Source organism: Bradysia coprophila, chromosome IV (genome assembly GCF_014529535.1).
Source record: "Bradysia coprophila strain Holo2 chromosome IV, BU_Bcop_v1, whole genome shotgun sequence".
NCBI lineage: Eukaryota > Metazoa > Arthropoda > Insecta > Diptera > Sciaridae > Bradysia > Bradysia coprophila.
Genome location: NC_050738.1, coordinates 12,572,040 through 12,585,297, shown reverse-complemented (window position 1 = coordinate 12,585,297; position 13,258 = coordinate 12,572,040). Strand labels below are relative to the sequence as shown.

Genomic DNA, 13,258 nt, shown 5'->3' with positions numbered 1-13,258 from the left:
CGCCGAAAGAATGTTACGACAAAAGAAAAGCTACGAAAATAATAAGCTTTTAAGCTTAAAATGGGAACATAACTCACCACCAAACTACATTAAAATTTCGCCGATAATAGACGCATTGATTTATTAACCTTTCACAGTCGAACTGTTTCTTCTAGTTTTCGTGAAAAAAAGAAGTGTTTTAACCTTAAACATTTCTAAATTGTGGAAAAGCTTAGATCTTCTGGACCTGTGAATAATCCATATCAGTTTGAACAGATGACAATTACAGATTACAGATTACAATGAAATGAAATGAAATAAATGAAATGAAATAATTGAAATGAAATAAATAAAATGAAATTATACTATGAAATAATATAAGGCACATAGATAGCTACTAACGCCTCATAAAAAGTTACAGTAAGAAACTACATAGGTACTGTCAGAGGTTAATTGGTTAATAAGAACATTTCGGTACATTTACTTGTGACTTGAATATTGACAAATTATTCAAGTAAAAAGTATGAAACTTGTTGGCTAAAACATATTCGAACACAATTTAAAACAGTCTCTCAGAAACGGCAAGCATATCGCCATAATCATCAATCAACGCACTTCAAGCAAAAGTGATCATAGTCGACATCCTGCCAAATAGAGTACCATTGTGTATGAAATTGTTTTTTAGAGTGTTTTACTTTTGTTTGATACACTGTCTAGTTTCAGAGGCATCGGGGAATTTGGCACACGGTGCAAAAAGAACGCACGAATGCTTTTTAACCCTGTCGTCGACTTAATGACTCCTTTTACAAAATGTTGGTATCGAAAAATCGTGGTGAGTTCATATTTTACGTAGTTGCAAATTGCGTTGTTTTAGCACCGTGTGCAAGATTACCCCACGCCGCTTTGATTTGTATGAAAATACAACACAACAACGAAATTCAAATTTTTAACGGTCAAAATTTATCTCTATAAAAAAAATTGTCCATGAACTTTAATAGCAAAATGCTATATGCATCCACCTATAATATTACTCTGTTCAATATTAGTTCATACCACCTTGCTCGCAGAACAATAATGCGCTGTACAGTGGAAACCTATTGTGTCGTTGCTATTGCATGTTCGATTCTTTATTTCAATCAAGTGGCGAACGTGTATTTCATTATAAAACCGTAATTGCAATCAAAGCTGCATCAAAAGAAATGAGAAAAATACCAGAAATTACAATCGTAAAAATCTGTATCATATGATGCATATGTCTATTCCAAACATCAGAATATAAATTACGGCATTCTATCTACTTCAATCATTCGTTTAACTCGATTACAATAAATTAATAAAATTCAAAATTTTATCACAAACTAATTGGGTTAACGAAAACCAAAGAATGAAATTGTACTTATGTGCATGCATATGGAATATAAGATATAGATAGATACATCATACTGATATTGATCATTTCATCTTTTCTGCATATATATCACATTCTCAGATCTAACTCTATCAATCACAGGGTGGTCCGACAATATCGTTCATCTGTTACTGTTCGCGAAAAAGAAACAAATGATGCGATCTGACTAGGGTTCTCTTGTGTAACAGACCGAACATTTCTTGTTTTGAGATTTTCAATTTGTTTTATATACTACACTACATGCGTCGAAATCCGTACTTTTCATGTTTCAAGCACTACTTTCAACGCCCTCAGCATGTAAAATCCATTACATAACTCGGGATAAAAATGAAAAGTCTCGTTTTCGTGTGTTTATTGACCTCGGCTACGCCTCGGATCAACAAAATTCACACGAAAACTATACTTTTCATCTTTTAATCCCTAGTCATGTAATAGGGTCGGGCTGTTTATCAAATACACAACTTGCAACCTCGGAAGTAATATACTATTACGTGTTACGGCAATGTAAATGAAAATGAAACATGCCGTAACACGTAAAATACTATTACATGCTAAATGAGTAGAAAACCGTACTTTACATGTTTCAGGCACTACTTTCAGCATGTAAAATCCATAACATTATTCGGGATAAAAATGAAAAGTCTCGTTTTCGTGTGTTTATTGACCTCGCCTAAGACTCGGAATAGGTAGGATTTAGGACCTGAAAATCAAAAACCTGACCTGACCTGAAATTTACGTGACCTCATTTAAATTTGACCTAACTTGACATGTTTCAAATTTAACTTGTGGACTTCTAAAATTATGTTTTTTGTCTCACAGTTTCATGCAGTGTTACACGTTTTTCATAAGTTATAGTAAAAATTAGTAAAGATCAGGTTAGGCCAGGCAGGTCAAGATAAATTCTGGTCAGGTCAGGTTTTCAATTTTCAGGTTCAGGTCAACCAGGTCAGGTCAAAATCTATCAGTTCAGGTTCAGGTCGAATCAGGTTTCAGGTTTTCAAGGTCAGGTTTCAGGTTGACCTGACATGTTTCGAGCCTTAACCTCGCCTACGCCTCAGATCAACAAAATTTATACGAAAACTCTAATTTTCTTCTTTTTATCCCTAGTCTCGTATCGAGATGACTAAAAGTATCCGATCAAGTCCTATCTGATCGAATTATTTACCGTGTGCAGTATGTTGTTACTTTACGAGCGAGGTAAAGGGCTTTCCCTGGGGAGGGAATGCTTCAATTATAGGTAGGTAAAGTAAAATACTATTACGAGATATATGCGTCGAAAACCGTACTTTGCACGCTTCAAACACTATTTCTTCGACTGTAAAATGCATTCCTAATTAGTGTATTTCCGACGTCGTTTGGGAGAAATGTTGTTCCCAACTTACGCTAAAAGGCTTTTAGCATGCTTCAGGAAAATATATATAACGCAACTCGGGGCTACAGTGAAAAGTTTCGTTTTCGTGTGTTTTCGTGACCTCGGCTACGGATCGGATCAAAATTCACACAAATCACTTTTTATCGTTTCATCCCTAGTCTTTAATGACTGTTTCGACCGCTCGGTTGCATAGTAAAATAGTTTCCTACTGATGGACCGTAGATAGATATCTATGAACTCATTCAAAAGTTGGCAAGAGCTCAGTGTACAAGAGGTAACGTGGCGTGCAGGTAGACTTAATTTGAATACTCGAAAAAATCAAGTGAATTGCCAATTCAATCTTTCAGTGGTCATGCAATAATAACGACCATTCGTAGGATGTAGGACCACTGACAAAAATTGGCTGGAGACAAAGTCACATGCTCCATGGTTAGATTTTCAACGTTTTTTGTCAGTGGATTTGAGAAAATGAGGCAGGCCGTTTTGCAGGTAAAAGAGATCGAAAATCCGGAGAAACATGTGGACGTCATTATTGCACGTCACTCTAAGTCAAAAAAGCTTCTACTTAAATAAATTATGAATCCTTTTCTAATTTCTCTCATATCTCAATGATAACTGATATGTGCATTACCCAACTGACCACTCTGTTCCACTAAATTTACAGAAATCATCTCTGTGGTCTGTGAAAATTACACACACTTTGAACGTGAACAATCACCAATTAATATCCTATTGCCGAGAACAATAGCGCGCACTGGCGATTATTATTTTTTTTTATTTCAGACTCATTAGTTCGATAGGTTGCGAGTAGCAAATATTGTGTTTGATTTGAACGGTCTTCAGGCAGTTATTCGCATTTAATCGTTATCGGATATTCGTTTCAAATCATTTTCTGTTAATAAATTCGGTTTTTGGTCCATCGCATTATCAATTCGAATTTATTTATAATTTTGAAATCCCATACATGAAGTGAAAGTGATAGCAATGAGAATATTAATTTCGGTTGCGTTATGGACATGTGTGTTTCTGTTGCGTCAAAATGTTGCAAATGCGGTCGAATGTAAGGCAATCTCGATACAATTTGATCCGAGCGGTTTGCTGCAGCTGACTAATTGCACATCGATTATCGGTTCATTGACTATCCATTCTATAGATGACTTCCGTAATAACACAGACATCAACAAGTATCAATTCCCCAAATTAAAGTAATTTTGAATCATGAATCTAGAATCAATATCGAATGATCAAAATCCATATTTTTTCTGGTAGAGAAATCACTGGATATTTATTGATCTTTAACGTAAAGGGGCTGACATCTCCTGGTCAATTATTTCCCAATTTAATGGTAATACGAGGAAAAGAATTAGCTATGTCGTTCTCGTTGGTCCTTTTCGGTAATCCCGACATGGCAAAGGTATGTGTTTCAATCATCAAAATTACTAAAAAAAAAGTCGTGTAACGATATCGTTAACAAGAGTCACCGTTTTGCGTTTAAGGTTGACCTCAAGTCACTTATATCAATTCAACGAGGATACGTTTTGATCAAGCAATGTCCAGGGCTTTGCTATCACAATACGGTAATTTTTACGATTTCATTCTATTTTTGGTCTTTGCTTTCCACAGCTATTATACTTTCAAATATTGTCTAAAATTAGATTTAGAATCTTACCATATCAATGATGTGATTCTAAATGAATATGAAAATATTTATAACCGAGCAGATAAGTAGAGATACCGGTTTCGCACAGTAGACGCGAGTCGTACAAAATGACATAATAGAAATGCAGCAACCATTCTTCATACCCACTAAAAAAAAGACCGTCGATGTTAACTATGAACACAAAAAAATGAACTAAAGCGATAAAGAATGTTTGGCGCATACTCCTAAAGTGTTAAGCAAACGACGAAAGCACGGCAGAGTAAAATAAACCAGGCAGGAGCGGTTCATTTTCGAAACGTCAAATAAGGGACCTAATACACTGGATGGAAATGAACTCAAATGAACACTGACATAAATTGAAAAATTATATTCGCAAAAAATATAGGGCTACTAGATTATTCAGGTCCGTAGTCAAATTAGCCGTAGTCAAATTAGCTCTCCTGCCTGGTTAGCTTTACTCTGTCGTGACGAAAGCGTATCTCACCACCAGTACAAGTATCGAGTCACAGAATGATACAAAAACTTTTACTGCATTGGTTCCGCTATAATATAAAGACTACATTATGTCAACAACCAGAAGAGGAAGAGGCCACATACATTTATTGTTCACTTGCAGGTCGATTGGGAAGCACTAACTGATGAAGACGAAGACGATCTGCCAGCTGGCAAAGGGAATGTGATTCAAGCAACTCCAAAGCAATGTCCAAGCAATGAGTCATGTCGTGCCTGTGAGAACGACAAATGCTGGACCTCAATCAACTGCCAGAGAAGCAAAAAATATTTTAAAAATATGACAAAACGTAAATTGCGCTCTTTTCCATGCACTGCGAACCAAGCACCACAACAGATTTCTTTAACGGTCATTAGGACCTTTATTTTGTATGGAGCGTCGGGACGCAGTATCACTGTACCAACATTAAGCTTAGTTCATGTAATAAATTCTGACTACTGAGGGAGTGGCGGGAATCGTTAATAATTTGTACAGTGGCTCGTAATTGACAATATGTCGAGCAGACCGTTATTTAAATTCTGTTCTGGTGCTTTTGGTTTGCAGTCATTTTACATCATTTTTAGTTGCGAGTTGTCGTAATATTTTAATCCTGTTCTAAAACAGGCATGAAAGGTATAACGTGTCACAAGTCTTGTCTGGGTGGATGTGTGAATGCTACAGCATCCGGTTGCGACGTATGCACAAAACTCACTTTGAACGGCACATGTGTCGATGAATGTCCCAGTGATTTGTAAGTAAAATCATTTTGTTGAAGCGGATGCATTCAATTTACGATATATTTTTTTCTAGAATCATTTTTCGTGATACCATGCGTTGTATAACTAAAATCGAGTGTATGAAAGAACACAGACTGATTCCGTTTAACGGCGAATGCCGTTCAAAGTGTCCCGTTTCATATTCAAATTATCACCCGGATACGAAAGCGTTCCATCCATTCGAATGCTTTGCCTGTGAGATTAAATGCATATCAAGATGCCCGGGGTCAAGGGTACTCGGTCCGTCGGATCTGGAACAGTTTCGTGAATGCACCGTTGTGGATGGCTCATTGTACATCAATCTTGGATCTAATATGACAGATATCTATCAGATACTAGAACAAACTCTCGGAAATATCGAAACAATCAACGGTGTGCTGACGATTTTTCGGTAATTTGAACTTTTCGTTTAGATTTTCTATATTCTGACCATATTGACTGTTGATCGTAAAATTATTCAGATCGTTCAGCCTAACATCTTTAGCATTTTTTCGCAATTTGAATAAGATAAAAGTGCAGAACATAACGTCAACGGTTAAAGGCAACGATGAACTATCGGACGAATATCAGCGGTTATATGGCCTCGAAATTTATGAAAATGACAATTTGCAAACGCTGTTCAATTGGAAGGAGACACAACAACTCGAAATCATCGGAGGTGGAATGTTCATTCATTACAATAGCAAGCTGTGTATGAATGAAGTTCATAATCTACAAAACATTACCGTTTACGACCGAACGCATGAGTCATTTGGATACAGTACAAACGGCTATGATGAGTCATGTCAAGCTACCAGTGTGTTTCAGCTGTTGCTGCTTTTAAAGGATTCGTGTTAACCGGTCACACTTCTAATTTTTGCAGGAATATACGCTTTCCATATCGTCAATTCGTATAGTGATGTTCAGATTTATTGGAACATCAGCGATTTTGGATCGAATAGACGGCTTATTGGGTACTTTGTGTACTACATCGAGGCACCGTCACAAAATATAACTTATTTCTCCGGATTGGACGCATGCTCAACGTAAGTAGAGAGCAGAGAATGGTAACAGATGGCGTTACTTGCGTACCGTAAGGTCAGCGGAGCAACATCTGTTATCATTTCTCTGAAGTATAGTTAATTTAGTTAATTTACACGGTTACATCAAGGTAAATATATGGGCGGAGGTAATGCGCAATAGCACAACAGTTTGTTGCCACTGACATCTTTTTTAAAAATGGTTGACTAAGATTTACTTGTGTTTCACAAAATGTTGTGCCTATCACAAAACAGATGGCCCAGGTTTCTAAGTAATTTTGTTATTTTAAAGACAGTGAGAGATGGCGTTTATAGCAAACTTTCGTGCCACTGCACATCTGATTCGGTTTTATATGGCATTACCTCTTCACTATATTTACCTTGGGTGACCCCATGTCTTCTTACGATCTGTATTTCCACGGTAAGCCTACGTTTAGTGCGCATTCGTTCGAATAACATGGAATCTCTTCCTGCCTGTTTGTTTCTTTACTTTCGTTGGACACGCTAAATTTTTGTTTCGTTTTTATGCACAGAAAAAAGACCAGATCAACATTCAAGGAGTCGGATTTGCCAATGATAAGCAAAGCGAAACACGGGTAAGGCAAATCCATTCTCACATTCCTTCCTCTTTTATTCATTTTTTTCCATTCGGTTTTCACAGCGACGTCTGGCAGAGTGTATTTGTTCCGTTCGGAGATCTGAAGAGGGTGAAAGGCTATTATCAAATGAATGTGACCAATCTGAAGCAATACACCCAATACGCCTACTACGTCCGAACGCAATTGTCACTGCAACTTAAGGATCAGCTGATAAATGTTACCCAGGGACAAAGTCCAGTGAAATATTTTAAGACACTTCCCGATCGGCCTCGGCCACCAATTGTTCGAACCAAACAGAAGACAAACGAAAGCATAACATTGGAATGGATACCGTCAACGCCAGAAACTGAATTGGTGGAAAGGTATTTCATCGATGTGTACGCGATCATTGACGATGTGAATGAGCTTAATAAGCGCGATTATTGTCAGAACCCTAAAGTAAAAGTCGAACAAAATGAGATTGAGACTCAGGCACCGAAAGTAATCTGTTGTAGAGATCAGCGAGCTTATTTGGACTTTTTTAAACGAAATGCAAATCAGACCTGCGGAGAATCGGATTCGAGTTGCGAGAAAACATTCAAATTCGTCGTATTCCATCATCATGTTGAAAGTGTTTTGATGAAGGTTGACGCGGCAAAACACCCATCGGAACGTCATTCAATATATCGTCACAAACAAGAGCCCTTTGAAGCACCGCCTCACCACAAACACGGAACTACCGATCCAATAATACGGAAAAATGAATCCGATAGCACCAGATATTACTTGCACTCACACATCATTGACGACAAGTATCTGGACGGTATGGTTGTGCCAAATTTGAAACCGTTCCATCTCTATGCATTTCATGTCTATGCATGCAACATTATATCGAATTGCAGTGACTACTATTTTCATTCGGAGCGCACGGAACCATCACCTAGCACGAATGATGTTTCCATAAAAGTCAATGCAGATGATTCTGATATAGTAACATTTACCGTTTCTCCACCAGCTGAACCGAATTCATATGTCGTCGCTTATCAGATCCACAAGTTTTTTGAGGATAGCAACAGAACCGAAACCATGTGTTTCACCAGAAAAGCCATGGAAAGCACGAATTACACGTTAGTACTGTACGTACGTCTCGATTAGCTGAAGTAAATTTTGCTTATTTTTCCCGCAGGTTTCGTATCGAAAACTTAGCGATTGGAGCGCATTTCTTCCGAATCCGTAGCATATCGATCGGATCAAATGGATTGTTTAGCACTCCTGCTGTAATAATAGTGGAACCTCCCGACTATTCATTATACATTTGGGGCGTTGTGCTGGCAATCAGTGCCATTGTCCTCATCCTTTTTGTTTGTTGTCTGTACAGCCCGATCCAGAAGCGGCTTAGTCGACAAGCTGAAGACAAAGACCTATTGCTTCCCAAGGACGATAGTTCTGATGCAGATGAACCAGAACAACCACCATCGTTTCACGATAATGAAGGTAAGCACATCAATCACCTCTTATGGTTGAGTCAATCAATTCTGTCTCTAAAATAGGAGTTCGCATTCTGCCAGGATTACATGATGTAGTAGCCTTTAAAAATATGAAAGCGGGTGTCACGTTTGATGACTCTTTAAAATTTAATTTTGATTCATCGTCAAACGAGAGCCAATCAACTATGCAAGAAATGCTTAAACCCACTACTCCTCCGACGGCAAATTCATTGTTATCTCAAAACCAGGGAACCGAGAGCGACAGTGACTATGGCGAAGAGGACTATGCGCTATTCAATTAATGTAGCCACCGCCAACGTAGTAATTTGTTCGATTCGTGAATATTTTGTAAAAAAAAAGGAAGACCGAGAACGTATACGGATAAGAGAAGGAGGCTTTAAAGTGTTGAAAATTTCGTTGTGTATACCATTAGTTATGTAATAATTGTCTCTTATTTGTCATCGATAATGTCGTAAATAAATTATTTTAATTTTTATCAAACAGCAAGCGTAACCATTAGCCTAATCAAATCTATTACTTCTTGAGTTTTACCATACTCTTAGCTATGGAAGAGAACACTATCCGATGGTCAATTGTTTTCGTTACCTAGTCATTCATAAACAAAAACACAATCGTAATAGGTATACGTGTCCAGTGCACCAACACACCCCGTTTAACAAATTTTAATATCACAATTTTCATAGTCAACACAAATGCGTCTGCCAAATTACAAACTATTCCGGTGGTGAATTGTCTTGAATCCACTTATAGAAATGAGATACCGACGTATATACGCTCGGTGTTTTCCTAGCCCCACAATTGTCCGATCCGAACGACATAATGCCAATCTGAAATTATGTTTACTTACTAACTACCTGAACGTAAACACTTGATGTTAACCTTTCACCGACCACCGGCGGCCAAATGATTACATCAAACACAATCGAAAATTTTGCGGTTATTTTGGTCGCGTCTGTGATTAACCGGATGAAGTGGCCGTCGGTAAAAGGCTAAGATACAAATAAATCTAATTTTACCTGTTTAAACAGTCCGTTTTCTCGAAAAACTAACGGTGCACCGCCAAATCCTTGACACGCATCTTTACTCTCTCCGCCTGCACACATCCATTGCCCTATTACACACAGTCAATTCATATCAGAAAAGGTTTGTCATCTCTACGGGTGCATCAACAACTTACCATCTGCAAAGAAATTATAGTTTTTCATTGCAATGGTCTGGAATCAATTAACTTATGTCCACTTACCAACAGATTTCGGTGAATCTAATGCACCAGTTGAACCATATACATTTAAACATGTCTCCCATGGCGTTAGAGGAACTTCTAAAAATTGCATATCTGGCAGACGAATGTTTGAAGTGGACAGCTTTCCCTAATTAATTCCATTAGTATAGCAGCATCGTTTCGGAAATGGAAAAATACTTACCCAGCCAACTACAACTACCCGCTTGCCAACGACTAAATTCTCCCTGTCCGGATGAAGGCAAATCGCTTGCGCCGCAACTAATAATCAACATGAATGTGAAAATTACATTTCGAGTTGTACGCATAATCAATGAACCTACCAGTGTAGTTAAGTGGAGTTTTAAGTACCACAAGCGCAATGTCATGATGATATTGTCCGGAAACATAATCCGGGTGGACTATTACATGGCTTATTGCGTGATTCACCACTGGTGGTGCACAAAAACCTGACTGACAATCTGGGTCTGTTTGGGTGTCGTATTCGCCAATTCGAACAGATGACCTTAGTGAATTTCCATTTTATTTTATCCGAATATGGCAAAATCACGTACAGAAGTTACTTACAGCCTATGTCCATCTGCCTTCGCTAGTGCACAATGAGCTGCTGTCAAAATAACTCGTCTGCTGATAATTGATCCAGCACAAGGATATGCTAACGATGCTGTATTAGTGTCTTAAAGTGAAGATAATTGCGCCTAAGTCTAAGGTATGCAGCATAAAGCAAAATATTTGCTCACTCTTGAATCCAATTCTAGCAACAAACGGAAACGCTCCCAGACCCTTGTAGTGTTGTCCCGACACCAAGTTCCTTCCACAGGAGTTCACCTTCTCGAAACGGTTTCTCGGACAACATACATACGGCTCATGTTCGGATATTCCACAATATATCGATCGATCCCCCGAGTAACAGGCTTTCGCTACATGATATTGTAGCGCCAAACATTCGGACAATGGGACACAATCGTTCAGACCATCACATGTAGATCGAAGATATGCATTCGTTTGAATATCGTCTAAATCAGACGATTGGTGTCGGGACGATTCATCGGATTGGATTACCAAGCGACCTGAATTGAATCAAATTTGTTAGTTTAACCTGTCACATACAGCTATTTATCTGTTATCGATAACGACTATAAAAACAATTATAAGCTCTGGGTAATGTATGCATGTAAAATGCATGTTAAAAAAATGAAGTACAAGATTAATTTCTAGTGAATTTATTGGTCATTGTTGAGCAAAAACGACTAACAAGAAAAAGCTCGGAATAGGTCAGTCAATTTAAAAACAACATGACCCGAGCTTGCTTGCAATTGGAAGAACCTTTTAATTTTTACCAAATGAACGAATTTTTACTAATTTGATTCATACCCAAAGGGTTTTCTCGAGCTAATCGAGTCCTGGCAGCAAGTGTTCCTAATAAAGCTCAAATTCCTTCTGATACAAAGCTCCATCACAGACGATTTCACAAGCTTGATAATAAAATTCGAGAAAAATGTTAAACCTAACAAATGGATCCAAAATAAAGTTCAATCGAGCATTTCATTACATATCGTTTCATAAGAATTTTTATGTCACTCAGCATCATAATATACAAAATTTACAAACTTTAGATGCCTCTGTGGCAGAAAATGTTGTATGAATCACGGTGCAAAGTACTTTATCAGGCACTGGATGTCATAAATAATTATTACTTACCAAATGATTCAGCGTCAGTAAAGTCAATTAAACAATTGACTGAACATAAAAACCCGACGAAAAAACCCAACCTATTTACACCTTGTAAACACATAGTTTCGTCTAATTAGTATTCGCGACGGTGAAAACAAAACAATTTTCCTTGAAATTATGAAGCTGCGTGTAAGAATGGTCGATTTCAAAACTGCGACATAAGAACTTTTCCAATTTTTCTCACTTGTGACTACACCAAACCACTCATCATTACCAATCTTTCATAACTGACGAACAATGATTTTTTAGAATTTTTCATGGATTTTCGTATCAATCGGATATATCATCATCCGGTCTATATGTACACGGCATCGGTATACCTACCTACATGATTACGTCCATATATATAACGTTTGGTAAGCTTGAATGCATTACAGACATGATTATAGTGCCTAGAATGAAACACTAAATTACGTCTAATCGCTGCTGGATGGTTAATGGTCCATTATGGTTCGCATTCACAGAATACGGTGTTTGTGTCTGTGTATGTGCTTGTGTCACAACAATAATTCATAGATTTTGTGATAAAAAGTTGCAATAATATTATTTGTAACGATTTGAAACGCGAGCGCAAGATATATCTCGTATCAGTTGACCGTCCTTAATTACTCTTTCAATGAATGATTCATAAAATCGAAGGTGTCGCAACATCACAAATTCTTAATCGCTCGAAAGAAAAAAAATTAATGGATACAGAACTGATACTGCTTCAAAGCTTAAGTGAATGTTGTCTTACCGTAACATAGGAATTCCAAGTTCTTCGAATTCACATCTGCAAGAATTAGTGGGAACTTGAGCTTTATTTGTATGATTTTATCAGAACTGTCCTTAGTTCATATGTATTCACATTGCTGTTCCGTTTCATAGGAAGTTTTATGTATGCACCGAAAGGGTGTTAGCATCTCTATATCTGAAGAAACTCCAACTCTTCCTAAGGCAAGCGGGAAAGCTTTCATTTAATGGATGTTAATCAATCATTTGTCTGGATGTTATTTTCATTTCACTTTTATCAAATTGTCATTGCGAATGTAATTTTCCGATATCTTTCGTATTAAATTAAAGTGACCAAAAATTTTGTCGGGATAGAGTTGGTGTAAATTCCTTCTGAATTCAATTCAATTCAAATTCAATTTAAATTGAGAGGAGAGAATATTTTGGTCACTTTTGATCTTCTTCGAGGTATACGAAATACAAGAAAATGGTTCGCTTTTAGCACCACATTCGGCAAAGATGTAGATTCTATACAGAAACAGCCGGATATTGGATTGAGAAGAAATTAATTCTATTAAAGTCAATTCGCCAATTCGTTAGCCGAATTTTCAATTTTTGAAACAAGCTATCCCCGATATTGTTGAGTTATAGCTCATTCGATTCGTCGTTCAATTCTAGCGAAAGGGTGTCTGCCTTTTTTTTTTTCTTCAAAAAAATCCATTTTGAGTGTAATGTGTCTAAATGTCATGTGATGTCAGAGGGTGGTCAAAACATTTTTTTAGC

At 37.4% G+C, this 13,258-nt stretch overlaps 2 protein-coding genes across 2 annotated transcripts; one reads left to right on the top strand and one right to left on the bottom strand.

The window, feature by feature from the left end:
- The first annotated feature begins 3,533 nt into the window (after positions 1-3,533).
- Positions 3,534-9,293, top strand: LOC119066309 (insulin-like peptide receptor). The gene is made up of 12 exons (XM_037168695.1): positions 3,534-3,964; positions 4,029-4,173; positions 4,256-4,336; positions 5,036-5,219; positions 5,534-5,660; positions 5,720-6,076; positions 6,147-6,481; positions 6,548-6,710; positions 7,238-7,300; positions 7,366-8,409; positions 8,469-8,776; positions 8,833-9,293. The coding sequence occupies exons 1-12, from the start codon at positions 3,744-3,746 to the stop codon at positions 9,069-9,071; spliced, it is 3,267 nt and encodes a 1,088-aa protein (XP_037024590.1). The 5' UTR covers positions 3,534-3,743; the 3' UTR covers positions 9,072-9,293.
- A 111-nt stretch (positions 9,294-9,404) lies between these two features.
- LOC119066312 (chymotrypsin-like protease CTRL-1) lies at positions 9,405-11,987 on the bottom strand. Its single transcript, XM_037168699.1, has 9 exons — positions 11,732-11,987; positions 10,771-11,100; positions 10,598-10,706; positions 10,354-10,535; positions 10,215-10,291; positions 10,034-10,160; positions 9,968-9,970; positions 9,807-9,901; positions 9,405-9,617 (listed from the first exon to the last, which is right to left on the bottom strand). Exons 1-9 carry the CDS (start codon positions 11,823-11,825, stop codon positions 9,504-9,506), a joined length of 1,131 nt encoding a protein of 376 aa, XP_037024594.1. The 5' UTR covers positions 11,826-11,987; the 3' UTR covers positions 9,405-9,503.
- Between the last annotated feature and the right edge of the window lie 1,271 nt (positions 11,988-13,258).